Source organism: Ixodes scapularis, unplaced genomic scaffold, assembly GCF_016920785.2.
Source record: "Ixodes scapularis isolate PalLabHiFi unplaced genomic scaffold, ASM1692078v2 PGA_scaffold0__279_contigs__length_252992795, whole genome shotgun sequence".
Classification (NCBI taxonomy): domain Eukaryota; kingdom Metazoa; phylum Arthropoda; class Arachnida; order Ixodida; family Ixodidae; genus Ixodes; species Ixodes scapularis.
In genome coordinates this window covers 137,731,748-137,759,741 of record NW_024609835.1, presented here as the reverse complement: position 1 = coordinate 137,759,741, position 27,994 = coordinate 137,731,748, and the positions used below count along the sequence as shown (strand labels likewise).

Here is a 27,994-nt window from a genome sequence, read left to right as displayed (position 1 = left end):
GGCGTGAGTGGTGTTATGTTCTTGTGTTTCTAAGAAAACTTTATTTGCTCTGAAGAGTACTCCATGTCCATCCTTGGTGAGAGTGCCACACAGAATGCTGAAAGAGAACAAAGCATTTAAAATACTTTATCTTGGAAAGTATATGCACTTCACCAGTGTACTGTAACATTGTAAGAGTAGACACTTGTGAAAATCAGTTGCCCTCTGTGCAACTTTTTTATAGCTTTTTTTTTAGGGAATTCAAATTTATTTTTAAAGCTGGCTATCAGCTGTAAAATTATAAATTTTTAAGTTACTGGGTTTCACAGACCTGTCAGTCTCGTTGGGCTGATTCACCCTACTCGTCAGTTGACATCCAGGAAATGCTCAGACCTGGCTTGACAATTAATGGGACTTACTGCAGCTCAGAACTGCAAGCTTGACAATGTCAAAAGGAAAGCTTGAGTTATGCTGTCAACATTTTCTCAAATGTCCGGTTAGTGCACACAACTGCCTGGTTGCAAGCGGACCGCTTTGTGACATCATTTAATAATGTTATAAGATGATGTACCCAAAAAGAGATGAAGCCCCTAACTTGTAAGCCAAAATTCTCATTTTACTCATGATGTAATTTGTGCTTTTTCTAATAATCCACAGCAAATTTCAGTAAAGTGAACAACTTCGGAAAGGGCAGTGCAAGAAATTTGATAAAGTATCACTGTTCTAAACTCTGTCTCAATATGCTGCACAGCAGTGAGGGAGGCATTGGCACAAATGCGTGGCTTTAAAATGTGTATTCTTTATGCATGTGCTTTGCACCACTGGCATTTTGCACAGCTATGCCTTTGTGTCCATGTATTGAATTGTGCTGCACAGAACTTATGAGATGGAGCCTACCATAATATCCCGAAGATGCTCCGTCCCCGAAAGACAACCCAGGCCTAATTTGACATGATTTTATTTTTTTATTTTTTTTTAAGCACGGGAAGATACTGTAAACGACTTACTTTTCGCAGGCTGAATATTTTGCGATTTAGGTAAAAGCTGAAGTTCTGGAATAATTCACGGGTTTTAATTTTTGCAACATGGTCGGATCTCAATATAGATTCCAATGTGTTTACATTTTACCGAAATTGTTTGCGGGACTTATTTTTTGCTAGTTGTAAAAAATTTGCGAAATTTGCTATTGATTTTTACTAATTGCAGTGCCCTGGCCAATAGTGGCCTCTGCAGAAATGGGGTCAGTTAGCTACAATGGAAGATAAGCAGCTGAGGGGGAAGGACAGTTGTCTATGATCCATTGGCCCTCAATGTAAAATAATTTTGGCAAATCACAGAACACAAAAAAAATATAATTTTGAAAATTTTTCTTGAGTGCACATTGAAAGTTGGCCCAGTCCTCATTTTTCACCCGATTTTTTTTCTCGCTTTTAGGTGGGTTATCTCGAAATAATCTCACCCCTTTGCACTTCAGCAGAGCGAACGCTGCTCCAGTGTTCGCTCTGCTAAAGAGGAAAGGGAGGGGAGGAGTTTCCTCTAACTCTGTTGAGCTACGGTGACCTGCAGGGTGTTCTGAAACACTATTCAAGCTTAACTTTTTTTGTATATAAATAAGCCAGTGAACAGAGTGCCATAGAACTTTTCACAGAGGTGTTTTTAGGTGGTGATCATAACTCGAATTTCATGAGTAGAGTTAAAAGAAGAAATGCAAGAAAATAAAAACTTGTTTTTTCCAATGCGCAGGAGGAAAGCAAGCAAACCGTCGGGTTGACGCTGCTACCCCCCATGCTCCGATCTGCTGGATCTGTTGTAGGCTGTTAATTTCTAAGAAGCTCATTTTTGTACCATATGGTGCCATATGTGAGTAGCGGTGTCAACCCGACAGTTTGCTTGTTTGCATCCCGCTCATAGAAAAAAAAGTTTTTATTTTCTTGCATTACTTCCCATAACCCTACACTGACAAAACTTGAGTATGATAAATGCATCACCTAAAAATGCCTTTTAAAGCGAAGCTGTTTATAGCTAGGGTTCTGTGGATTTTTCATGTGCGTCAACAGAAACTCGCAGCGCCCTCTCTTAGTCGTCGTTCCAAATGCTTCCAAGCCTAGTTTCCTTCCGCTTTTAGTAAACATCAATAAATAGATTTGCTGATGTTTTCCAGGTCATTTGTACAACTTACCTTCAACATCTTCACTGTGCATTTCTTCTCCACTGAAGAAGTATGTCTTCTCTCTGGAAGGAAAAATTTAAATATATCTCAATTCTCCGCACCGCGCCCATTGGCCATCAATCACCCGTGACCAATGGATTCCACCATTTTTATTTCACGCGCTGCCAAAATTCCAATTTGGCGCGCAGGACACGTTGTGCCATCTCGTGGATAGCCGAAGAACTACAACTTCGATTCCAACTTCTTTTTGCGCTTTCTCACAAGCCGGATTTCTCACCGACTTTTTCACCAAGTGTCCAGGTTAGGGCCCCTGGTGAGCTATCAGAAATTTATTTCTGCGCGACCGTGACACTTGTCAAAAATTATGTTCTGCTGATATTGGGGATTGCTACAAAAATAGCCTCAATCGCGCGATTTAACTGCTTTCGCTGCTTGTGTTTTGGATGGCAACAGCAGTGAGGACCGCGGATGATGCTCGATCTTTGATTTGAGCTACAGCGACGTTTCATCTCCGAGGTGCGGAATAGCGACAAGTGCTTGTCAGAGAGCATCATTCTAGCTTTCTAGGCTGTCCTGAGCTGGGGTACACAATTTTTGTGTGCCACAAACCGTAAAAACACCAGCAGAGGAAAAGTTCGAGCAGTGCTATGACAAACCAAGGTTTTGCGCAAAAACAAGTGCTGGAGGGCCGTCTTTGAATGGCATGACGCCACAAAAGCACACCTACCGACAGACAAAAAAAAAAGGACAGTTTTAGCTGTAGCTTTCTAACTCACAGAAGTAATAGTGGTGTGTATGGGGCACACTTCCGTATATTGTGCATCTTTAAAAATCGTATTATGATTTAATATAGCTGCAAATGTTTAAACTTGTCCTCATTTTTGCACAAATTCCAAGTTCAGCGTTTAAATTTGGCAAACTTTCTTCAGGCACTAGCACAAACCTTTTATTTTTTTCCTAAAGAGCAATTTATTAGCTACATTTTGATCTATGATAATTAATCGTATGCTGACTAGTAAAAACAACAAAAAATGTGTCCATCTTTCAGACATTACTTTTCCCCTTGGCACGGAAAGAGCAGCTCGTTTCGAGCTACGCTGGGTGTTCATTTATGAGCTTTTCTGAACTCGGAAGTTTGTTAAATATCTCGGGTGAAACATCCCCCGTCAAATTTCGATGCCCTGTGACGGTTTTTGTGACGCTCTTTCGTAATATTACACTCGTCTCATGGAAACCAGCCCTAAGACAGATTCTATGTAAAAAGATTGCTTGTCTCTTTGGTATATTTACAAAGACGCTGTAAATGCGTGGCACTTATACAGGGTGTTTTTTTTTGTTTTTTTTTAAAGCTTTGCAAATGTTTGAGATAAAAAGAAAAAGAAGCAAAGCCGTGAAATCTAATTATAGACTTGAGCGTGTTGGTAATCTACATTGAATTAAAACGAAAGAAACACACAAGAGGACGAAACAGACGACACAGCTTTCGACTTGCAACTACAGATTTACTGGGGCGGCTCGCCGCTCAGAGCTCGACTTGGGGAGGCGATGGGGAAAGGGGGAGGGGGATGAGGGGAGGTGTAAGAAACACAGGGAGACCGTTGCGGGGGCGAACACAGCGGGCGGTCGGGAGTCTGGTCCTCGGCGTGGTCTGGTCCGTGTCGCCTCTCTCGTAGATGACACCTCGCGTCGAAAGCTGTGTCGTCTGTTTCGTCCTCTTGTGTGTTTCTTTCGTTTTAATCCGTGAAATCTACACTAATGCGGTTTAGGCAGACGAGTTATACGACCAGAGGGACATAGTATAGAAAGGTAATCGTAACGACCAATTTGCTAATTAGCCACAATAGATTAAATGTTTTAAATATTGAAAATAAACATGAATCTAATTCGAAATTCGCTGAGCATCATTGAAAAGGTTCAAAGGTTTTTATTGGTTCAGACTTCCGTAAGACCACTACGTCAGTCAATATTAGAAAGACTTGTAGCACGTGGGAAGCACGGCGGAGCGCTAAGGGTACCACTCGTACAGGAAAAAGCAAGGCTACCAGTGCGATAACGTGCCCGCGCAGTTTTACCGTCTCGAATAATCCGCGCTTTTTTTTTTTTTTTTTTTCACACTGCAGCTTTGTGCCTGTTGCACGAGTGGTAACTTTAGCGAACTACTGCGCTTCCCATGCGCCCAAAGTATTTCAAAAAACTGATTTAGGGGTTGTCGATGATGCTCAGCGTGTTTATATTTTAACGATGTCTATTTTCACACATTAAAAAATTAATTAAATTATAGATGATTATTCGACTTATCGTGGCGACTAAATCTCTCTATTATCCCCCCTGGCCATATGACTCACCTGCACAAACTGCATTAGTGTAGGGTTGACGGCTTTCCTTAAAACAAATGTGTTGGGCATAAAACGAAACCCCCTGTATATCAACGCCCTGTTTCCAAACAAGCCCGCGTTCCCACGCCAGGTATGGACACTGCACGTGCACAGAAACCAGATTCGCGGGGAGTGACATCACAGTTTCATGTGACGACAAGGTGTCACGTGACAACCATCACGCTGATGATGTCATCTGGACTCTGTGGCGTCATCAGTGTGACGTCACCATGGAGGTTACGGACACGAAAGCGCTAAAGCGTGGCGCTATAAATATTGTGTGTTTAAAAGCTCGTTAGGGTATGAAACCAAAGCAGCACATCTCTAAACTAATCTACACCTCTGCCAACTCACATCATGGCGGAACTGGAGTTTATAAAATTGCCATCGCTCCTCCTTGCTCGGGACCATCGCGGGGAATCTTCTCCTTCTGGTTCAATTTCCAAGGTGGACTCTGCAAAGCAGGAGGCAAACACACGCTAGCTTGACTAATTTACGCAAAATTACTGTAACTTCTTTTTTTTTTTGGGGGGGGGGGGGGGGGGGTGGCGGGGGTTTGTTTTGAGTTACCGATTTTGGAAACGAGAATGTAGGATAAGCCATTCCACATAAAACTTGATTCCTCGGTGACAGAGTTTTACGTTGCCGTCTGTCAAATGATGGACACAGATATAAATGGCACCAGACATTATTACAAACTCGACATGATTGATCTTAATGGGCGCTTGTTTTTTAGCATCTTTATGTACTAGTCAAAGTGAATTGGAAATTAGCAAAATATAGCTGTTCTACGCTTCGCCTTCTAAAACGCAGAACCCTTTCCGAAATTCAGTGCCATCTGGTGGTTTGTAAAGCAGTTTAGGTTTTGCCATATCAATGGCGGAAATGAATTTGTATCAGCACCGTCACTTTCGCAAGTCAACGACACGCGAGGAATCTTCAGTGTGAGTTCTTTCTCGATCACTTTCAGTTAGATGGTGACCAAGAACCTATTCAGAACAAAGCTCGAGAAAATTCTATACGCGAAAGTGCTTTAAAGTCGATCGTGTGCCGTTCACAGCTAGATTGAATGAATCTGAGTCATTAGAAATAAACGCATACGTAGCTCTTGTGTTCCATTCCTACGTCGCGTCGTACTGACCCCCCGAGCGTACAAACCTCGCAAGATCGGCTTAGGGTCATCTTCAACGTCTTCCTTTATCAGCAAGGAGGATAGAAGGGTAGGAGAGGGCATGACGTCGGCCGCGTAGCCTCCACAAGCCATGCTCCCTTGACGCCTCGCCTCTTTCTCATTTTCCTCCTTACTCTCCTCACTTACCATGCCAACGCGACCACATCACGTGACCGTAGCTAGCCGTCGTCTTGCTATGGGGTACTAGAATACACCACAGTCTAGTTTTCGATCTGATAAAACCTATCGGACGGAGCGCGCGCAAGCCTGCAGGAATCCTCCTACAATCAACCATCCATCTCGCACGTGACATGTCACGCGCACCAATCACCAGACAGATCTGCGGTCACGCTGGGGACAAAATCGTTTAAACTTCTTATGACTAGGCTTCACCAATATTGCAACATGCCCACTCCTAGTACTTCTAACCTCCTTGTTTATCAGTCACTAGAAGGCCGCCATTGGTATGGCACAGATGCCGTTTCACAAATGATGATAGTGATCAAAGTGGCCAGACTGAATTTCGGAAAGGGTCTGTTCAAGCACTGCAAATCCCAGCCAATTGATTGCATTTCACGATGTCAGTTTCGTAAATAAGTCTGCTGTGCAATTTAATTCACTCCCGACAAGTGGAATCAATTTTAAGGGGCCCTGCAACGACTTTTTTACTGTTTCTTTTTTATTTTATTTGCATATTAAAATTACAAAAACAAGCAAAAAATAACCTTCTTCATGACGTCCTTGGTCCTCTGTACCCCTTTTTCCCGCGCCCACGGACCGCGGTGACTGAGGAATGTCGGGAGGGAGGGAAGACGGGGAAAGGAGGTGACGCCGAGGAGAGAGAGCTGCCCGGGAACAGGGCAGCTCTCTCTCCTCGGCTGACCGGGACCAAAAACGTCACGATTTCGTCACATGCCGCGCGCGTTCAACACCACGGGGCGCCCCCGTAGGAGGTCTTTACGTGCCCGCTGGGTTGCCCGATCCACATGAGACGTGGAAACCGCAAAAAAAAGGTAGACGCTTAAATAGGTTGTTAATTACGGGCTTTATGGCGCAAAGCTACTATGGCCATACTGCGCCATAGTAGCAATAGGATTGCAGGGCCCCTCTAAAAGACATTCTGCTAAATTGCCCAAGCTTTGTTGCGCCTGCAAAGTGCTCCTTTATTTCGACAACTTTCTTGCTGACGCTTAGGTTGTTTAGCAAAATAAAGGACGATCGGCTTCAACAAAAACGTCACGAAAACGTTTTTCAACGAAAAGAAGTTTTCTCCGTCTGACCCGTTCACCATAGCTCACCCTAGCTCGCGCTCGCTCTATCTGCCCTCCTCTTCTTCTATGCTCTGTTTCACTTTGCGCTGTTGTCGAATCATGGGAAGTTTCCAATCTTGCGCAGATAACCTAGGTTGTCCGAGGGACAAACGTAAACTTAATTTAGGCGTATGTAAAAAATTATATATATAATTCTTTTTGCAGGTATATTTTTTTGTTCACATGCTTTCAACTTTAGTTGCCTTTGTCTCGGAGCTATGTTCATGAGAAATTTTCCATGATTCGGCAACACAAACTGTGCAAGCGAGGGCGAAGCTACGAGCGCGAGCATGGGGCTCTGAACAGTGCTTGCACTGCACGAGCGCGCGTGGGGCAGGGACGCTGAAAGCCGCTATTCGACGTTAAATATTTAACAAACAGCGAAGAGAACTGTGGGAGTGTAGTTAGTCGTACTACACGTTTCGGCGCCTACGACAGGGAGTTTTAGTAGATCGTTCCGACACCTCCGATATCAATACCCGACAACCGTATTAAAAAAAAAAGTGATAAGTAAAATGCCTTAATATGAAAAATTAACCCTCAATCATTATAAAAGATTACATGTTTTTGCGATGCGATCAATGTTTAATTTTCAAGTGACGTGCAAACTTGTGTTGGCATCTGCTCAAAAGCAACATTTTGTATGCTACAAAAACCTGCTACAAGCACAGCCGAAATGCCGGGTATCATTATCGGAGCTATCAGAACGAAATACTAAAACTCCCAATAATCGTTAAAAAAAAAAAAAGTCTGAAAATGTGTTATTTTACAAGGGAGTTCGTCAGTGCTGTATTTTGGTATTTCGGTATTTCGAATCTTCCTTGCAGGCGAGGCAAGCGTGTGCAGCACTAGTACGCCATTGTTCCCAGCATTTTCTTTGTGCTTGGGCGATTTAATTTATTAACACCGTATCGTTTGAGGAAGCAGTTTCACCATCCACTGTAGTTTCACTCCAAATCGGGGTTATACGGTCGCACATAGAAAGAGAGTCAACCACGCCATGTTCTGTGGGAGTTAAAGAAAACACATATATATGTATATATATATATATATACACGGTGAGAAGGTTCAACGGGCCGGTTGGACGTAAAACGAAAGTTGAGGAGTTCCAGGAAAGCCTTTCAAGCAGGGACCGCTTTTCTTCAAGGTGGGATGGTGTCACCATCCCACCCTGAAGAAAAGCGGTCCCCGCTTGAAACGTTGGTGCAGTAAAGGCCTTTCTTGGAACTCCTCAACTTTCGTTATACGAGCTCATATATACAGGGTGTTTCAGAAAACGCAGGCCAAATCGTTCCTGCGAAAACTACTCATCGCAACGAAAAAAGGCTTGTGGCGTTGTGGTCCTGGGCCAGGAGCCCATTTAAGAAAATGATTAATGTCCGGGATAATTAACTTGTTAATTATTTTTGCCTAATTAACTTTTTTAATATTGTGTCTAAGGGCATGGTTTAAATTAGAAAATTGCTCAGCATCATCGAAAACCACTAAACCAACAAATTGCAGAAGGATAGAAGGCACGCGAAGCATTTTACGGCTTTCTGAAAAACCGCACTAATTCGACGGGTTTTTAAGTTTCGGTTTGTTATCGGAGCGCATCTCGGCCCCGGCAGCTTTGGGCCCCGTGGAGAGATAATGCAACCAGACTCTACTGCGTCGCGCGATGACAGCGCAGTAGAGGTTGGTTGCACTATCTATTCGCGGGGCGCGGTGCCGTCGGGGCGGAGATGCGCTCCGATAACAAACCGAAACTTAAACACCCGTCGAATTGATGCTGTTTTTCAGAAAGCCGTAAAATGCTTCGCGTGCCTTCTATCATTCTGCAATTTGTTGGTTTAGTGGTTTTCGATGATGCTGAGCAATTTTCTAATTTAAACCATGCCCTTAAACACAATATTAAAAAAAGTTAATTAGGCAAAAATAATTAACAAGTTAATTATTCCGGACATTAATAATTTTCTTAAATGGGCCCCTGGCCCAGGACCACAACGCCACAAGCCTTTTTTCGTTGCGATGAGTAGTTTTCGCAGGAACGATTTGGCCTGCGTTTTCTGAAACACCCTGTATATATATATATATATATATATAGAAACATTTTTTTAGAGTTCATCTGCCTTTTATCCCGAAAAAAAATTAACAAGATTCGTACCCCCCCCCCCCCCCCTCAAAACAAACAAACAATTAGTTGATTTTCGGAACTTCCCCCCCTTTTTCTTTTTTTTACACGGAGTAGTTTTGTTTGCTCTTTTAGGTTGCCCCGCGTGTCGTAATGCAGGCTCACTCGTCTCCTGGGGTATCACAAAGGGCCGACTCGGCTTGTCAGCGGTGTGTTGCCAGCTCTTGAGGCAGCTGGCCTTCGTTGCTCGCGGGTTGTCGTAGTGGTTGCTCTGTGCTCCTGGGGTGTGGGCGTCAGCCGCTTTCTCCTTCCGTTGCATGTCTCCTGGAACAGGAAGCTCTGCTCTCAGAAAGGGGCAGTGCGTCAATAAAGCGTACCATGGTAAACAAAGTAAGCTGAAGCGACCGAGCGGCGACCGAAAGATGCCGGTTGAGGTGTTGCGGAGTTTCCACTCCGGAGTTGGAAGGATTCCGGAATCATTCCTCACTTTCGCGACCCCGGAATTGAGTGGGAACGGGAATAGAATGACAGTCACAGCAGCGCTGAGTGGAATGGAATGGGTATGGGATTAGATGCCTTTTGCCCGGAATGAAGTGGGAATGGAATGGACCCGGTTCTTATGCGAGCTGTGTCGATCTTAATCTAGGTCCTACAGGCTGATGGCTCAATTCGCTAGCGTATGGTAAGTGGCTCTTGAAACAGCATCATTACACTGGAGGTGGCTGTCGGCTTGATTGTCTCACTCTCGTGAAACAACCAATACTGAATAGTTGTAGACGGACAGAATGTCGTTCCTGGCTCCACGAGACGCAATAAAGCGGCTGTAATAATATGCGAATTTCAGCTATGTCGAACCGAGCCCGAACCGAAAAAAGTCCAAGGACCTCTAAGCACTTGTGATGAGTTGTGAATGCGAAAGCACGAATGTGGTTTTTCCGCTCTCTTAGTTCGTCTGCGGCGTAGTGGCGTGGACGGCCACGTTTCACAACTGCTGAGGTAGCGGCCGACAGCCGAGCGCGCGCTCTCGTGAAGTGGCCGCTCCGCGCTGAGCTCGGCCGTACAGCCTCCTCCGGAGTTTCACTGAGCGGGCTGCGCGGCCAGGCCCGCGCCGCCGCACCTGTTACCGGCGGCTGGACCGCTGGGTGCGCTACGCCACCATAAAGCTTCTCTGATTTCGTTCTTTTTTTTAACTACGTCACGCGAGAGCCAATGAGAGCCTCGTTCCTTGATGACGCGCGCCAGCCAATGGGAGCCTATCCAGATTTCTGCTACAGACGACAGGCTTCGCTCCACTAAGACAGGGGAAGGTGTGGTTTGGCGCGGCTACGTCGGTTCGCTCCATGGGACAGTTAATGATTTCGCATTAAAACGGAGCAAGATTGTTATTTTTAACTGAACCGGAACAAAACTGTAACCCAAATCAAACCTTCGATATTGTTCCCGAAACGGAAACAAAACCGTAATCTCCGTAATCTCATGTGACGGTTACCGGTTAATTGGAAACGATTCGACGTGATAAAATGTGAGCAGCGCCTTGCAGGTTGTGGCGCGAAGCAAATATAAGAGTATACGACGGTGATTCGAGTAGCTCAGTTTTGACTGCACAAACGGCAGTGGCTACATCGAGACCTCCGTAATAATGAAACAAATAAGTATATTTCACGTCTATGTGCAGCATAAATTTGGCGTCGGCGTGGAGGCGTATACACTTCAATACTTTGTTTCACGTTATGATGGACCACAACAAATGCTACGAGCCACCGGAGTCAATGCACAGCATGGGGGGTGTCACGCGTCCTCCGAGTTAGGTGGACACGTCTCAGGACTTCGCGGGGAGCGCGAAGTCCTGAGACAAGCTACGCACTCTGCATTGGCTCGCGTAGCTTGTAGCGTTCATCGCGGTACACATCGTGAGGTGAAACGACTACGTCGAGGGGCTAAAGAGCTATTCTTTGTGCGTGTGTGTGTTTTCTTTCCTTGCTGCTAGGCAATAGTTCCTCAGGGAAGGAGAAAGCGAGCATAAGCATTAAATTAAAAAAAAAAGAAAGACGTTTACAAATCTCCGTAACGCGAAATTAGAGAGCTGCTTTTGAGGAGGTGGAGGGTATGCTCCTCCTCCGTATCCTTTCATCCTCCCCTTTTTATCCTCTCCTCCTCCTCCTCTGCTCCTCCTTCCCTCTTTTCCTCTTTCTCCTCCTCCTCGCTTGAGGTATCGGCGCAACGCGCGGTTACGCTTACGCCGACGTCGCTCAAACTGGAAACGGGCGCCTTAGAGCTGCGCTCTAGAACAAAATGTTGAAGGCTGTCGGCGCGTTTGTTCCACGGTGGCGAAATCTGGAGGCGCCAAGAGGCGAAGCCGCGACGAGCGCGACACTGCGGCGCCGGTTGCCGGGACGCCGGTCGCCCAGAGTGCATGAAGAATTTGTGTGTGTTTATGTGTGTGTGCGTTTTCTAGAAACAGCAAGTCGCCCGTTGTCTTTTGTGTCATTTTTTTGTTTTAATCGTCTTCCGTCGCTGTCTTTTTCCTCTTCAAGGCCGACGTATAACCTCGGTTTTCTGCAGGGAAGATAATTCTCTTAGCTCTCCCCTCTCCTAAACTGCGAGGAGAGCCATGTTGGGGCAAGGTAATAAGTGGAGACGCTATAGGAAGGGAGGAGGCGGGGAAAAGTGGAAACAGCGAAGTGTACGTCGGCCTTTAAAGCCGGGAACACATTTGCGAAAAAAAGCCGAATTTTGTGCGAAAACCGCACACGAAAATCGCACGGCAGCTAGGCTCCTCCCTTGCCCCTCCCCTTTTCCGAAAATCGGGAGCGGTTCGAAAGATCTAGCTGCAACGCCAGATATTTTCGCACGGCACCTCTGAATTCGGGGTGGAGGAGCTCGGTGAGGTGAGCGAAAGCCCGGAACAGGACGGAACGAAAAGATACAATCGGCTCGCAACATGGCGGCTCACGCAGCTTCGGAAGCAGCGCAGGCAAGATCGAATGCCATCCCTGCGTTCTAATCTCAACCTTCGTAGAAAACCCCTTCTGTCTCTATCAAAGTGTGGTGGTACAAAGACTCGCGTGGCATTCAACGAGTTTTTAATAGCTTAAGTTTTTAAGAGGCGCGAAATATGGGACGCCAGTTCGCCAGACTACCGCACAGCCTCCTGATGTTGGAGCACGAAAACCGCAGTGCATTGCGATCTCCGCGCCGCGCATTCCACCTCATGTAGCTCGTCTTCCGAAAATCGCAAGCTACGATTTTCGCAGCCTCCGATTTCTCTCCGATTTTCGGTTCGTTTTTCCTAACTCAGTTGTTCGGGCGTGCGGTGTGGGTAGTTTGCCGTTTCGATCTGGATGTTGTTTTGAACGTTCTTTATTGCCCTGTTAAATATATATATATATGTTTTGTTTTGCTGCCCTTGTTTCGCAGCACGGCTTCTGATGACATATATTTGACCATATGACGCTGTGTTGAACTCACCTTTTACTCTTAACGACTCGGAGCTGCGGACTTTTTTTTTTTTTTCTTTAAGAACCGGTTTGAACACGTTTGGTAAACTGGTAACCGAACCGTTATTTCAAAAGCACCGCTGAACGAGAACCGAACCTGAACAAAATGGAAATCTAGTGAACCCGAACCGAACCGGAATGATGACCGGTTCGACTCCCTGCTTTAACCCGCCTATCCTCTGGTGTTTGCGTAAAACACAAATAAAGAAATAATATGTGAAATCGCAAGAATCGCAGAGCGAATGAAAGTTTACGTTTTAAGGCCGGTTCCATAATATGGTGCTACAGTGTGCTAGCGCCGTATACCGACAACTATTTGTCAGCGGTTTTCTGTTGCCGCGGTGGCACTCAGTTGGTCGAACGACTTTTTTAGCGAACGCCGACTTTTCATCGAAAGACAGTTTAGCGAATAATCAGCCGCCGCGAAGCGGCTTTTACGAGTGGGCCAAGTGGGTTAACATTTTTGTAATGAGCCGCCGCAGACTGTCGTCGCGAAGCGGCGTGAGCGCAGCGCGGGGTGGTGGGTTAACACGCGCTCCTGTTATTCGTCAAAACTTCGATTCGCTCAGATGGCTCTGTTCGCTAAAACGTCATTCGCTCATCTGATATGGACCCGCGCAAGTGTTCGAAGCAGTGATTAAGATAGCTGCTTCTTGCGCCACGCACGAACTAGACATTTTTAAGGTCTTATCAAACGAACAACACGCTAACCATGTATCTCTGGAGTGCATACTGTCCGTTTGCGAAGAAAATGGGTGGCTTTAATTTTTGGCGTCTGTTGCGACTGGCTAGCCTTTTGCTCTTGATCGCGCGATCGATGTCTTCAGTGAAACCAAGCGCCACAAAGCGCTTTCTGCAACCAGCCTTCGGCGTTGCTTTGAGCAAGATTTATTTATATTTTTGCAGTCGTCTCCGCGTTTGATGACGTCAACAGTTTTATGCTGCTTTTTTCAGTAACGCAATGTGTCTGTCAATGACCATTTCTTCACTATTATTAATTAGAGGAATGGGGTGAAAGAGTTCGGTCATTCCAGGAGTGGGACTGGGCTCAGTGTCTCCATTCCGAGGATTTGAAAGGAATGAATTGTCGGAAACTCCAATTTCCCGGAATGGAATTGGAATGGAATGGGGGGAGGGGGGGGGGGTGCTAATTCACTGGCCGGTTGCACAGTCTCGAAGCGAGCATAGTTGAACCATGAACGAGACATAGCATGCGTCAGGATATTGCACTGGCATAATACCTGACTCAGCAGGATCGTGCTTGAAAACTGCGCGCCTCTGCTTCACATGTGAGCTGCTGCTGCCGGACACGCGCTTCTAGTTATAAGGGTTTTGTGATGTCGGGTATATTGTGCCCATAAACCCCAAGAATCAACCCGCGCGCCGGTGTTATTGAAGCTCAGAACGCCGAAATAAAACCGAATTAGAACTGTCCTTGTAGAAACAAAGAAAAAAAACAGAATAAAAACAGGGATAACATTTTATGCGCCGAGAAAGTGAGGGAGAGGAGGCGACGAGTGCGCGTGGGGATGTCGGAACGCCGAGTTCTGGTTGGAGTGAATCGTGGGTAGACCTAAAGCTAGTTGCCTTGTCTCCATTGCACTCGTCGAGCGCCTTCGAGTGCAAGAGCCGAACGCCGGACGAGTGCAGTGGACTCTATAGGTAGACTTTAGGTCTACCTAGAGTCATTGGATTCAGTGACTTTAGGTCTACGTAGAGTCACTGAATGTTCCCAGAGTACCGAAACCTTCAGGCTCGAGGCGCCAAAGTTGCGACTCAACCTTATTTCTTTACCGTGGTCACCATTAGCTTTAGAAAGCATGTTTCTACGTAAAAACAAACGCAAAAAGCTCTTTTTGTAGGACATATTATTGGAGATTAGTACAGAATGACAGGAGCGCGATGTTATCATAAATTTCTATTTTACAAAATTTGGCGGCAAAATGTTCTCTTTTTTCTGTACAATTATACATATCTCACCGGTGACTTCAAGTAGCGCGTCCCGACCTGAGCGCCTCCTAACTTTGGTGAAGAATTGAGGTGCGTCCGCATGGGAGACGGGGTTTGGCAGCCCTTCTACTGGATACCTTTCGGCGCCAAAATGGCCCATCAAAGCCGAAATTGAACTGTAACAGCGGATGCTATCGAATGCAAAACCCTGGCAATATACGGTGATTCTAAATTCTACCCACTAATCATTCCAATCAGAGCTAGGCGTTCTGACGTCCCTGCGCGCTCTCTTCTCCTCTCCCTCGCATTCTCGGCGCATAGTAATATTTTGTTGATGATGCAATTAATGAAAGGTGCAAGCGAGCGACAAGAGTGACGATAATAATCCCTGGAGAAAGCGAACAAGGGGAACAAATGACAAACACAAATCTCCAAACACAGCTAGGGGACTGATGTGCGACCGAAAAAATTCGCCTGGTCCTGGTATTAAATCAGGGACCTCTCCATTTCCAGTGGAGCGCTCAACCAATTAAGCTAACCAGGAGTTAGACGTCAGTAGCGCAAACGGGTTTTATCAACTGCCAGCAGTCTACAGTGTTGTACGGAACGGTGTTCCTTTCAGGAGGAACGAAGGAACGCCGCCGTTCCATTTTGCCTGGCTGGAACTGGAACGGGAACGCGTTACATTTTTACTGGAACGGAAAGAGTAACGGCGTTCCTTTTTTTTCGTGCAGTGGGGTAATTGTTATCCTATTTCCAACAGGGAAAATTTGAAAGCATAAAAACAATATCTTTACGAAGTGCAGGATCTCGTTACGTTTTTGGCTACTAGTCTTACGGATTATTTTGTGTGGTTTTCGCTTGCTAACAGTTTCGGGTGCAGGAGAGCTGGTGGACATGGATTGTTTTTTGAGTGCCCGAAACTGCGGTACAAAAAGCAAGGCTTTTAGTCATAGGAGACGACAAGGAAAGAGGGTCGTTTCAAACTCAGCTGCTTTCTTTGGTTCCACGAATCCTCATACACCCAGAAATCTAAGGCCGACTACAGCCACTTGTGAACTTCCATAACGAGACCTAGAGTTACAACAAGATCACAGATTGCCAAACATCGAACGCACCCTTGTATCGCGAACATTGGTCACTTAAAAGATACACAAAAAATAACCTTTATTTCTTCTCTTTTCCCCCACCTTCAAAATGAACAACGAAGCCAACGTTATAAAGAAGTATTTGTAGTTTTTAAGTCTGACCTTCCAAAAGCCCTCCAGTCTCCTCCAGTCCACTTGCTCGTCTTGCGGACAGCAACATCGAGAAGCAACGGTTGTTAAGTTCGAACAAGGGACTTTATTCCATTGCAACATGTGAGGTTGTTGTAAAACGCTCGTACAATGTTGGGTAAAAGTGCATTCGGCTCCTCTGAATCGTCCACTACAAACATGAATATGGTTAAAAGCTGAGATTTTTAACTTGAATATATTAACAAATGAAACCCTGCCTCCGCTTGTTTTCTTCTCCTGTTGCCCTTCCATGACGACATACAAACTTGTATGTTGACTACTAATGGGATAGATAAAAAAAGACTGCTTGATTTAACTAAACATAGATATAATTATCAAAAATACAAATGTAACATATATGTAACGATACGTTATATTTTTTAAACTGTAATGGGAACGAGTTCCTTTTTCACAAATGTAACTTGTAACGGGAACGCCTTCCAGAAATCAGAAGGAACGAGGAACGAGCTTTCGGTCCTTTTTTGGGGGGAACGTGTACAACACTGCCAGTCTACCACCAACAAGGGTGAACGGCCTGCATTTTAAGGGTGTGATGATAATGCAATTAACGCAGAGGTGCAAGCTAACTGGACAAGAATATGACGATAATAATTCCTGGAGAAGAAGAACAAGGGGGACAAGAGACAAACACAAAACTCCAAATACAGCTAGGTGACTGGTGCGCGACCGACCTTGTTCCCCTTCTCCAGGGATTATTATTGTGTTGACAGCAGAAGAGATACAGGCGGCATTAAAGTGCCCGCATAAAGGCATTATTTATTTTTATTATTATTATTTTTGTTTAAAAAGGGGGGAGGAAATGGGCTACAGCCTTTTTTTTTACGATTCCTTTTTTTGTATGGGTTTTGAACGATTTCTAAGAATTTGGTTCAGGCGCATGTTTCATTAAGGTGGGCGATTCCCCACGACCGTGCCCTGTTTTTTTTTTTTGTTTTTTTTCTTGACATATGTGCACCCCGATGAAGTCCAATATTTTTCCAAACCTGAAAATAGACACCGAAAAACACCGACTTTTTGGGAAAAAAATAAACCCGAAAACAATGAGCCCTAGTTATAATAGAGAGAAGGCTGTGTCAGCAGTGGCCACCGCATCCTTTTCCGTAGATCAACCTCTCTTGTCGAGGCAGCGTCACCGGTATATTTCCGTCATCGCTCGGTCGTTTCAGCTTACATTGTCCACGACTGTTCCTCAATAACAGCCGCCTCGTGCGTAGGTGCTGCACTCACCCTCGGCACCCATCAGCTTTTGTATGGATGTTGGCCTCTTGACCCTTGTGTTGGGAATTGGCTGATCCTGCGGGACGTTGGAGTAAAAGGAAATGATTCAGGCTTTACTCCGGTGCGAAATAATAAGCGTGACAAAGCGACAATCTCAATAAAGAGTTTGTTTGTCTCGTGTTATTTTCACCCACGGGCATTATTTTACGTTCACTTGTCCCCATCGTACACTTCAGGCTCATTTTTGACTGCACGACTGGTAGTTTTTGAGGCAGAATTGAATTTGATCTACGGCGATTTCGCGCGATGATGGACTCGATATTTAGCGCACCTGGAAACTGCATTGAAAAAAAGACGCAATTCGTAAGTGGGCTGAAAGTAAGCTTTTCTATTTTAAATCCGCAATTCAGTGATAATTCACATGTAGACGAGCTCCGCTCTCTCAAAATGATTGGCCGATAGTTATCGATGTCGTCTTAATTTAAACCATGTTCTTAAGATTTTTTGGGAGTCTTTAGGGATTGAGTTAAACCATAAGGCGTTTGCTTATCTGGCATAATAAAGCGACGTTTGCTTCACGTAGTCGAATGGAAGTTTACTTGAAGCTATTTATAGTATTGCATTTATTATTAGCGATTGCCGAAGAAAAGATTATGTGAAAGAGCAAAGAGCGGTGCACAAAAGCACCCACGTCTCCAAACGCCATGTGTTTGGCGTTTGGAGTGAAGAGCGAACGCCAAATACATGTTTAGAGATGCGTGCACGCGGGATTTATTTGATCGATTGATGCTGTCACTCCTCTTAAATTGGAACAAATTATTATAGTGTCAACGGACAAGTTACCAACACTAGCAGTTGCTAAACAAAGCTTGATGCATAAGCCCTTCATGATGCAATCCTTAGACCACTTCATTCACCTCATTCAATTATTAGAATCGGTTCAAAACGAATCTGCACGTTTTATTCTCTTTTCACTATTCTAGTGCACTTCTATCACTTCTATCATTATCTTTGCCTAATCTTGCTTTACGCAGACAACTTTCCAGCTTGTCTCTTTCATAAAATTTACTATCATTCTGCCTCGCGTGAAAACCTACTTAGAGCGCCGTCATATATTTCCCGTCGATTAGATCAACATAAGGTGGCGTCCTGCCTTTAACACGAATGCAGCGTTCTATTCGTTCATCCCTCGCACTTCTGTGGAATGGAACCACCTTCCTCACCATATGGCAACCTTACCTGACCCAGTTGCGTTCAAAAATGCCTGGTCTTTATGTTGTTTTCTGATGTACCATAATTGTTTTTTTTTTTTTTTTTCAGTTTTGTTTTTTTATGTGCTCACCACTCCACTCTTTAATGTCTTTTGACCCTGAGGGAACGTAAGTAATAAAAGAAATACAAATACAAATTCGTAAAACTTTTCGGCCGTCCCGTAACGCTCTCCAGAACACACCTACGAGATCCGGAGCTTCGCAGACAAAGCTAGCGGCGCTCATGCGCAGTAGCCATCGAACGGGGAAAAACGGTCTACGAAAACTTTCTGTTACTAGAGACTTTTAGTAGATTGGTCCGATACCTCCGATAACGATACTCGATAACGATACTCGATAACAATACAACGCGCGCGCAAAGGCGGCAGTGGCGGCGGTGGCGGAGAATCGGTTGTCGTTATCTGAGTCATCGAAACGGTCTACTAAAACTCTCTAGTGATGAGGTTACGGTTACCGCGGTTATTTTCCGGTTTTGGTTCCGTTTTCAGTTTATCGCCCGATCTAATACCGTGTTACAGAAAAAATTCGGCTCTTGATCAGTTTTCGGCTTCTGTTCAGTCCCTGTGCCAAACAGCTATGGGCCTACCTGGGAATGGCATAAAGTGCGCTCATTTATTTATTTTAGAGCGCAGCTCTTAGGCGCCCGTTTCCGGCTTGAGCGGCGTCGGCGTCGCCGTCGCCGTCGGCGTAACCGCGCGGTGCATTATGGGTAAATTTCCCCGCTAAATCTAGCGGAAAAATTTCCCCGCTAAATCTAGCGGAATATTTTCCCCGCTAAATCTAGCGAAAAAATTCCCCCGCTAAATCTAGCGGAATATTTTGCCCGCTAAATCTAGCGGAAAAATCTCCCCGCTAAATCTAGCGGAAAAATTTCCCCGCTAAATCTAGCGGAATATTTTCCCCGCTAAATCTAGCGGAATATTTTCCCCGCTAAATCTAGCGAAAAATTTCCCCGCTAAATCTAGCGGAAAAATCTCCCCGCTAAATCTAGCGGAAAAATTTCCCCGCTAAATCTAGCGGAAAAATTTCCCCGCTAAATCTAGCGGAATATTTTCCCCGCTAAATCTAGCGGAAAAATTTCCCGGCTAAATCTAGCGGAAAAATTTCCCCGCTAAATCTAGCGGAAACACTTTCCCGCTAAATCTAGCGGAATAATTTCCCCGCTAAATCTAGCGGAAAAATCTCCCCGCTAAATCTAGCGAAAAAATTCCCCCGCTAAATCTAGCGGAATATTTTGCCCGCTAAATCTAGCGGAAAAATCTCCCCGCTAAATCTAGCGGAAAAATTTCCCCGCTAAATCTAGCGGAAAAATTTCCCCGCTAAATCTAGCGGAATATTTTCCCCGCTAAATCTAGCGGAAAAATTTCCCGGCTAAATCTAGCGGAAAAATTTCCCCGCTAAATCTAGCGGAAACACTTTCCCGCTAAATCTAGCGGAATAATTTCCCCGCTAAATCTAGCGGAAAAATTTCCCCGCTAAATCTAGCGGAATAATTTCCGGCAGAAGTATTTGAGCGACAATCTCAAGGCGAAAACAATTGCGCTTTTCTTCACTAAAAAACTGCATGCCTAAACGCTTTGCTTGCTGATGTTGTTTCGAGTTGCTGATCGAAAGCGACAATCATTTCTGTTCACAGGAAACTTCCGCGATGTATCATGCGCCACGCATTACAAGCGAACCCTGTTTCCGTATTAGCTTAGCTCGGAAGGAGCAGCCTGAACCGAACGGCTATTGTACGGCTATAAGCTTGTGGCCGACCTTGTAATGGTCGGCAAAACGCCTATAGCGCGACCATGTAATGCTTGCATTGAGCATAAAGTGGCGCCGTATAGTGTTGGATAACGGTGATAATTGTCAGGGTTGTTTACAAGCGTGTGTCAGCATCTGTTTACGTCCGGTGACAAAACGGATGAAAGAGCAAAGAAAAAAAAAAGTTTAAATAAACAACGGATGGGTGCTTTATCAAAACGATAAGAATGCTCTTCTTGATTTTATTTTGTTTTTGTTATTTTTCTAAAATTTGCATAAACTAATGAAATTCTGCCAGCTCGCCGCTCAAGCATGAAAACTACACGGCTATCGCGTCGTCGCAGTGTCACGACACCGTGGAGGCAGCTTGCTTTAAAAAATACGCCCCCCTCCCCACACACACACACACACACGCCAAAAGAAATTGTTATATCGTTGTGAGTTTTGTTCTGATTTAGGTGCGATGCCATAACATGTTTCTATTTTGAGTCGTTAACGCTGATTTGTACACATGCCTCGGAATTGGTGAAGTGAGTCTTGCGACAAAAAATATTAAACTAATATTTCTTTATTTCTTCTTAATTCTTTTCTTTGGGGGGAGGGGGGAGGGGGGGGGGGGGGTAGCTCAGTGTTTTTTTAATACAAAACGATTCCGATATAAGGCGGCACTGGAATCGCTTCCGATGCACTCTTGAAGCGCCGAAGGACAGTCACCGAATGATTTATTTGAGATTAAGAATTCATTTTGTACCTTCGAGTGCTAATACTCGGCGTAGACATTAACCCGAAACAAATTGATCCGAATGTTAAAATCGTTAAGTGATCTCCGAATGCTACTTCTAATTTCTCCCAATAAACCGTTTTCAAAAGACAATCAAGCAGTACGTGTGTGTGTGTAGGCATTGTAACTGGAGACTGGGGCGGAAGGGAAGGGCCAGTTGTATTGGCGGTCACCACTGCTCGCTCGCAAAGCACGTGATGGGATCCGAGTCTTCGCCGAACACTGACGCAGCGCTCGTGTCCATCGCGTGATCAGAGCATGGGAGCAAGCAATGGCGGACAAGCGTTGCCCCGGTCTTTTAAAAAATGGTTTATTGCGGCATATCGTGCACCATGAAACGTGCGAGCGCATTATTCGTTAATGGGACCTCGCACATCCAGGGAAAAATTGGCGGATACCCGCAAACACGCAATGGCACCGACGGACGCGGGCAAAACTTCATTCATTCACGCGGGTATAGCGGATCGGACGCTAATACCTCTACTTACACGGTCACCTTTAGCCGCTGTTAAGAGTGACTGAGGTCAGACTTCGCTGCGGTAAAGGTGTCCGATGGGCATCCTAAAATGAAGTTAGGCTTAAGGATGGTTAGCAGGTACTGCCAACTCTACCCCAGTTATACGGGCATTCTTAACCGCAGTTAATACCCTTGTTACACGGGCGCACTTAACTGCAGTTACGCTAAACCACAATTAGCGCACAATACTTGCCGACAACATTCTGCGGCGATGCAGTCAGAGCTATGGGCGAACGTGCGCTTGAGCATCTTGAGCACGCATCAAAGCAGTGCACGCGCCCTCTTCACTTCTTTTGAAATAGCTGTCCGAGGGTATAGTGCGGCATCTGTGCTGCCACGTAGCCGCAGTTAAAGCTGAGTTAACCGCGGTTAAGTGTGCCCGTGTAACAGGGGTATAAGTCTGATCTCCGCCACACTTAACTGAGGTTAAGGCAAACCGCATCTGCTTAACTTGACGATTCATTCATTCAACTGAATATTTTTATGCTGTATTAATTTTGAGGTACACGCAATGAGTGCTTTTCAGTGAATCCAGTTTTAGAAAAAAAAAGTGGTGGCCATAAAAAAATGTGCGGTTTCCCTGAAACACGTATCGGAAACGTATAGTTGTCAAACTATCGTTTTGTTGTAGGGACACTGACACCCCAAAGGTCGTATTTTTTTTATTGTCTAAAACGATGCAAATTGTAGTCATAGACAAACAAAAAATTCTCGCAAGGCAAAAAAAAAAAAAGTTTTTTTTCCCCACGCGCCTTTTTATTTTTGGCGTTTTTCTCTCTCGCTCCCTAGGCTCCTCGCTTCTTTTGATCTGTGACGTCAAATATCATAAAATATAGAAGCTTTGTAAGCGACATATCATTAACATTTCATAACGGCATTCGTAAAAGATGTTTTTTAAAGCAATTGGAACGCACTACGGCCCTTCTTTCTGAAATACCGAAAATCATAGTCCGGTGTGATGTCGCCTCCTGGATTTTTATCCTCCCTCGGAAAGCATGGCGGCGCTCGACGCATGTAGCAGAGGATGATCGGTGAGTCGGGGAATCTAGGAAGTGGTGTTTTTTAGGTGCCCAACGACCTCTCAGACTTCGAAGAGGAAACCGTCAAACGGTCAAAAGAACTGGGTTTGGTGTCTGTGGATCGTAGTTTCGTTTGCGACTCCGCCGGGGGAGCCTTCAACGCAGAACCGGCGAGACGTGGCCCCTCGCGTTGCTCACAAAAGTCCACTGCGTGTTCTCTTCGACCTCACATTGTTTCAAAGAATTTGAGATCGCTGAAAGCGCCCTAAAAGAAGTTCAAAGTCGAAAGGGCACGCAACCCGAGGAAACCGGTTGTTCCCGGCGAACACGACACTTCGGGTCGCGGGTCGCGGCGCGCGGCGGCAACGGCGGTTCAGAGCGGAGGCAGCGGGGACGCGAAAAACTCAACTTGCATCCCGGTTCAGTATTTGACGTCACGGCATAGGCGCGAATCGCACGAGAATTTCAAATTCGCCATTTGGAATTTTTTGTTACCTCACAATTACTGAATTCCCAAGTTTCCAATTTTTAGGGTGATTTCCAGGCATCGTTCAATCGTTTCGGATAATTAAAAAAAAAAAAAAAAAAGATTTTGACGTGTCAGTGCTTTTTTCTAGTTAAAACACGCCATTGTAAACCAATCACTCACCTGTGGTTTTTTGAGCACTATTCTGCCATTGTTCGACTTGCTATGATTGTCTGGAAACGGCGTGTAGGTTGATATGTCGTCTATGGAACCTGCGATTGCAAACCGGAACATGTGTAATAAATGGTGTGTTGTGTCTAAAGTATATGCTACTTTCGAGGCTAATCTTTGAAAACACACTGAAAAGGGATACTGAAGCGAAATTTCTAACTCACAAAACAGGGCTGGAGCGATAAACAAGACACTGCAAAACCCCCAATACACCTGTGATACAACGATATCTCTAACAGATGGCCATATTTTTGAAAAGAAATGCGCGATTGAAAACGGCCGACGAGGCCGGCGAGACAAGTCACTTCACGATTATTATGTTCCCGTCCTCCTCGCTTCGTCCCGTCCAGAGTTGGTCGAGCTGGTGAACTGAAGCGAGGAGGAGAGAAGCGAGAAATTTTCCGGGAGGATCGTGTCGTCAGAGCACTCGCTTGATCGCGCCCTTCTTTTCCGAAAATTACGGCCATCCGTCTGAGATATCAATGTATGAGTGAGTTTTTGGAGTTCGTAGCATCCCGTTCAACGCTTCTGCGGCCGTATTTTGCGAAATCCAAATTTCGGTCCAGTATCCCTTTAAAGAAGCACCGCCACTGCTTAATAGGGAATCCACTTCGAATTTCTGACAGTTTTACTTATCACTAAATCCTACGTTTAGTTTAGTTTTACTACAATTGGTGACACGTTAAGAGTAAAGTGGAAGTTCCTCCCACTTCTTTTCAATTTAGCAGAGCAAACTTTCCGCTTTGCTAAAGCGGAAAAAAGGAGGTTCCCCTTTACTCTTAACCGATGACCGACTATAGACGCTTTACACACGCGCCAGATTACAACCGCCATTGCCGACCTTCTCTTGCCTTACCGAGATACCCAGCAACTGAAACAGGTGATGACGAGCCTCCACGGGGGCCAATGCTGGGGAGAAGGACGCAATAATATCTAAAATGGCAATGACCTGGCCTGCAACGGTAATGACGAAGTGAAGTAAACGGAATAAGATGAAACAAAACAGAAGGTCGGTTATGGCGGCGCCCATGCACAGCTACTGCAAAGCGTCTATGGTCACTAAAAGCTACGTTTTCTCTTTATTCTCATTTCTTTTTTTACCTTGTTGCAACATTTGTCGCTTATAAATTCGAATTTTGCACGTCGCATGGCATAATACAAGATAAGATTATATAGGGTGTTTTTCGGAGCGTCGGCCAGATCGTTCCTGCAAAAAGTACTAATATCGCGCAGAATAGTTAATGTCCCATTGTTCTCTGCCAAAGGGTGTATTGGAGAAAGTGAATAACGTTCGCTATTATTAATTTATTGATTACTTTTGAGCGACTAATTTTTTTATCAGTAACCTAAAAGTTATGGCCTAAATTATAAACTTTTTAGGCCTCATTCTAGACCACTAAATTAGCCCACTTTACAAAAAATATAATACACGCGCAACATTCCACGGCGTTCAGAAAGAAGACAAAAAAAAAAAAAAGAAACGCTGCGTTTAAACTCGCAGTTAGAGTCCCGCACAATGAAAGATTAGTTGCGGATACCAGCAAGCAAAGCATGACACCAGCGAATGCGGGTAGAACTGTCTATTTGTTGCCGCACCAAAAGTTCACAGTCCCTGGTGGGCAAATCAAGGAGCTTCGAAAGTAGGTTATGCTCGTGAAGACGTTTCGCTGTAGTCGCCCACATGAAGGGTGCCACCTTCCTAGCGAGTCGCACATCGCCGACCGGAGCGCCGAGACGTTCTCACTCTATCGGGGGAAGGGAAAAAGAGGCTCTCACTGATGCTCTGTCGGCCCTGCGTTGGCGTGGCGACGGGGGCGACAGCTCTCCTGGAGGGCGACGCCAGGTAGGAGCCCGGGCGCGACGACTGGAGCGTGGACAGCACGTTGTCCAGGCTGGCCCGCTTGACGAGCGCCGACTCGGCCAGCTGGTCAGCGCTGGCGCACCGCATGCCCACGGACTCTGCAACGGCCCCCGGAGAGGGCATTTCATCGTGTATAAAACCAAGTTGGGAACATTTTAGTGCGTTTGTGCGTGCGTGTGGCACGCATGTATGTGAAAGAAAGAGAGAGCGAGAGAAAGGGGGAGGTTAAAGAACATAAAACCGGTAGTCTATTTATGGTCATAACTCAAACTAAGCTTTAAGCATCCTTGAAAAAAAAAAAAAAAAAAAAACTTATGCGTGACCGATTTTTTTATTAACACTGGTATCAAAAGATCGACACCATATGACACCACTGGACGAGGAAGGGAAGAGCCCTACCCATCGTTGTTTGACAGCGCCCTCTGATGTCTTCAGTAGTTCCGAGCTAATCGATCTATTAATACCAGTTTTAATAGAGAAATCGGCCAAGCGTAACTATGTAATGTTTGGTTTCGTAGGGTGCTTAGAGCCCATAGAGTGAGTTTTGATCATTAAGGGGCTATCATAGAGAGTAGTTGAGTGCCCCTTTAAAGCCGCAATCACTCTGTTCATACATCATATAGAAGACGCGGTGTCCGCAGCGGGGACATAAGGGCTGAATTACCTTCGGAGACGCCTCAACCATTTTCGAAGCTTCTTTGCTTTATATATATGCTCGCATCAAATATATATGAAAGCAGTGTTTTTATGACGAATGTGGAAAGTTCGTCATACCTGGGGAAACGATCGCCTCCCCAGATATTAAAAAAAAAGTAAATAATACGGGGGAAGGGGGCGGAAAGTCGCTCTTGGCTCCCACCGCCACGACCGTCGCCCCCCTATTTCCCCAATAGTTCCGACGACTCTGTAATAATAAAAATAATAAAGGAGGAAACGTTCCTTAGACGGTGTCTGCAGACTGTCTTTTGTATGATGTATTGGCAGTGAGAGCGCAAGATACAAAGGCGAGGAGCGAAAGCTATGGCCCCCTAACTCAGTCAGGGTGTCGACACACGTAGCATACCGCAGGAACCGCCTCGTATAGAAGACTTACGTGCCTCGCTCGGCGTTTCAAAATGGCTCAAAGAGCTTCGCATTCACTCTTTGCCAAGCTAAGCTGATACGGTGTGTAATCTGGGCTATGCCTATCAATATCGTTACAGTTAGAATTTAGCTCATATGCAACTTTTTTTTTTATTCGAAAAGTCATATAGTTACTATGCACTGCGCAATCCTAGATGCCTCCGAGAGTGCGAGAAACGAGTGAATTGAGCTCTGGACTCGCGAAAATTGGGGAGCCTCCCGCTGACCGTGTTCCTTGGGGAAGCCGTCTCCCAAGGTCCGGCGCCTGCAGCACAGGTAGGCGAGCACCATGGCCGCGGCGGCCAGGGCAAGGCTGAGAGAGCTGGCCACCGGCACCAGCAGCGACAGCTCGCCGTCGGTTTCGGAGCCCGCGTTGACCACCATCAACTCCGGGTGCACAGTGGCTGCGTTTAGGAACACATGCCGCGGGAGTGCCGTTATTATTAGGTTCCGAAAAATGATTCTTGGTTAAAATGTCCATCGAGACGAAATGTTTATTGAGTCAAAATGTCTAATGTTGGACATTTTGTCTCTATTAACATTCCGCCTTGATGAACGTTTTGACCTGGATGGACATTTTGACTCGATCGACATTTAGTCCCAATGGACATTGTGACCCATTAGACAGTTTACCTGGGTGACTCGTATTTTAACACTGGTGCTAATAACGACTCTTTAAATGTATATATGTAATATAAACACAGGCGTTCTTGCACGAACGGTCATAGTCTGACCTCTTGCACAGATCTGAGTGACTTTTTAATTTTGTGACAAACCATACTTTCCTGTGCCGGATGTAAAGGAGAGAACAGTTTTCTCTATTCGAAAAATAAAACAAACATTACATTTAAAAGGTTAAAAGCGCGAAACAAGACAAGGACGGAGAAGAAACACACACGACCCAGACAGGCGCTAACTTGGAGCCGGTTTTTTACCACACTACACTTGTAAGATGCTAATCCCGTAGATTAGCTCTTCCAAGAGCTAATCTCCGGGACGACTATCCGTAGATTAGCTACGTCGACTTAGTTACGAAGATTGTCAATTTGTTTGCCGTCTTGTCTGACAGAAGTTCACCTGGGAGCCTACGAAGGACCAGGGCATCCAGTTTTTAGATCTGCAACTTGCATTTTGTGAGAGTCACGTGTGTTGGTGGTACAAACAGCGTTCGAGAAAAAGACTTTCCTCTTTTGACAGTGCTCACTCAAAGTTGATAGAAAAAGGCATAGCCTGTTTCTGCCTTCAGGCTGCCTTGTCAAAACGTTTCCATCACGAAGTAGCGACCAGTTTGAACCATCAGATAGAGCGCTTAAACAATCCAGGTTTCAATGCCTGCTTGATTTCCAATGTGTGTGAAAGCATCTTTCAAAGAATCAAGCGTCACGCCAGTACAGATGATGCTCAACAAGACAAAGTTCAGAAATCGAAGATCCAAGTGATTCCTTATTTGCATAGTGTGTCACACAATCTGAAGAAGGTAGCTCTAAAATACGAAGTTAATGTTATTTTTTCTGAGCCGTGCAAGCTGGCAAAAGTTTGTTCTATGATGACAGAGGAGAGGAGTGTCGAGTGCTCGAAGAAGCATGTTACACACTTTACGGCCTGCACATCTAATGTTGTTTACGAGATACCGCTAACATGCGGGCGCGTTTCCATAGGACAGACAGGGCGATGTTTTAATGAAAGGGCGAGTGAGTATCGACTCGCGGTCTGTAATAAGTTGGGGGCATCTTGCGGTTCACTGCATGCGTTGCGAGTGTGAACTCCTTTTAGAAATATTAAAAAAAGTTTATTAAAAAAGCCCGTCACAAGACCAAAAGAGAGATAGTTGATGCGTTTTTTTATCAGTGCATCGGGTGACAACTAAACTCCCTTGATACTTCATTTACAAGTAAC

At 45.2% G+C, this 27,994-nt stretch overlaps 1 protein-coding gene across 1 annotated transcript; it reads right to left on the bottom strand.

Moving 5' to 3' along the window:
* Positions 1-2: 2 nt before the first annotated feature.
* Positions 3-26,380, bottom strand: LOC8037329. Its single transcript, XM_040207886.3, has 8 exons — positions 26,326-26,380; positions 24,892-25,074; positions 23,068-23,156; positions 17,091-17,157; positions 9,284-9,442; positions 4,879-4,978; positions 2,159-2,211; positions 3-97 (listed from the first exon to the last, which is right to left on the bottom strand). The coding sequence occupies exons 2-8, from the start codon at positions 25,061-25,063 to the stop codon at positions 30-32; spliced, it is 708 nt and encodes a 235-aa protein (XP_040063820.3). The 5' UTR covers positions 25,064-25,074; positions 26,326-26,380; the 3' UTR covers positions 3-29.
* Between the last annotated feature and the right edge of the window lie 1,614 nt (positions 26,381-27,994).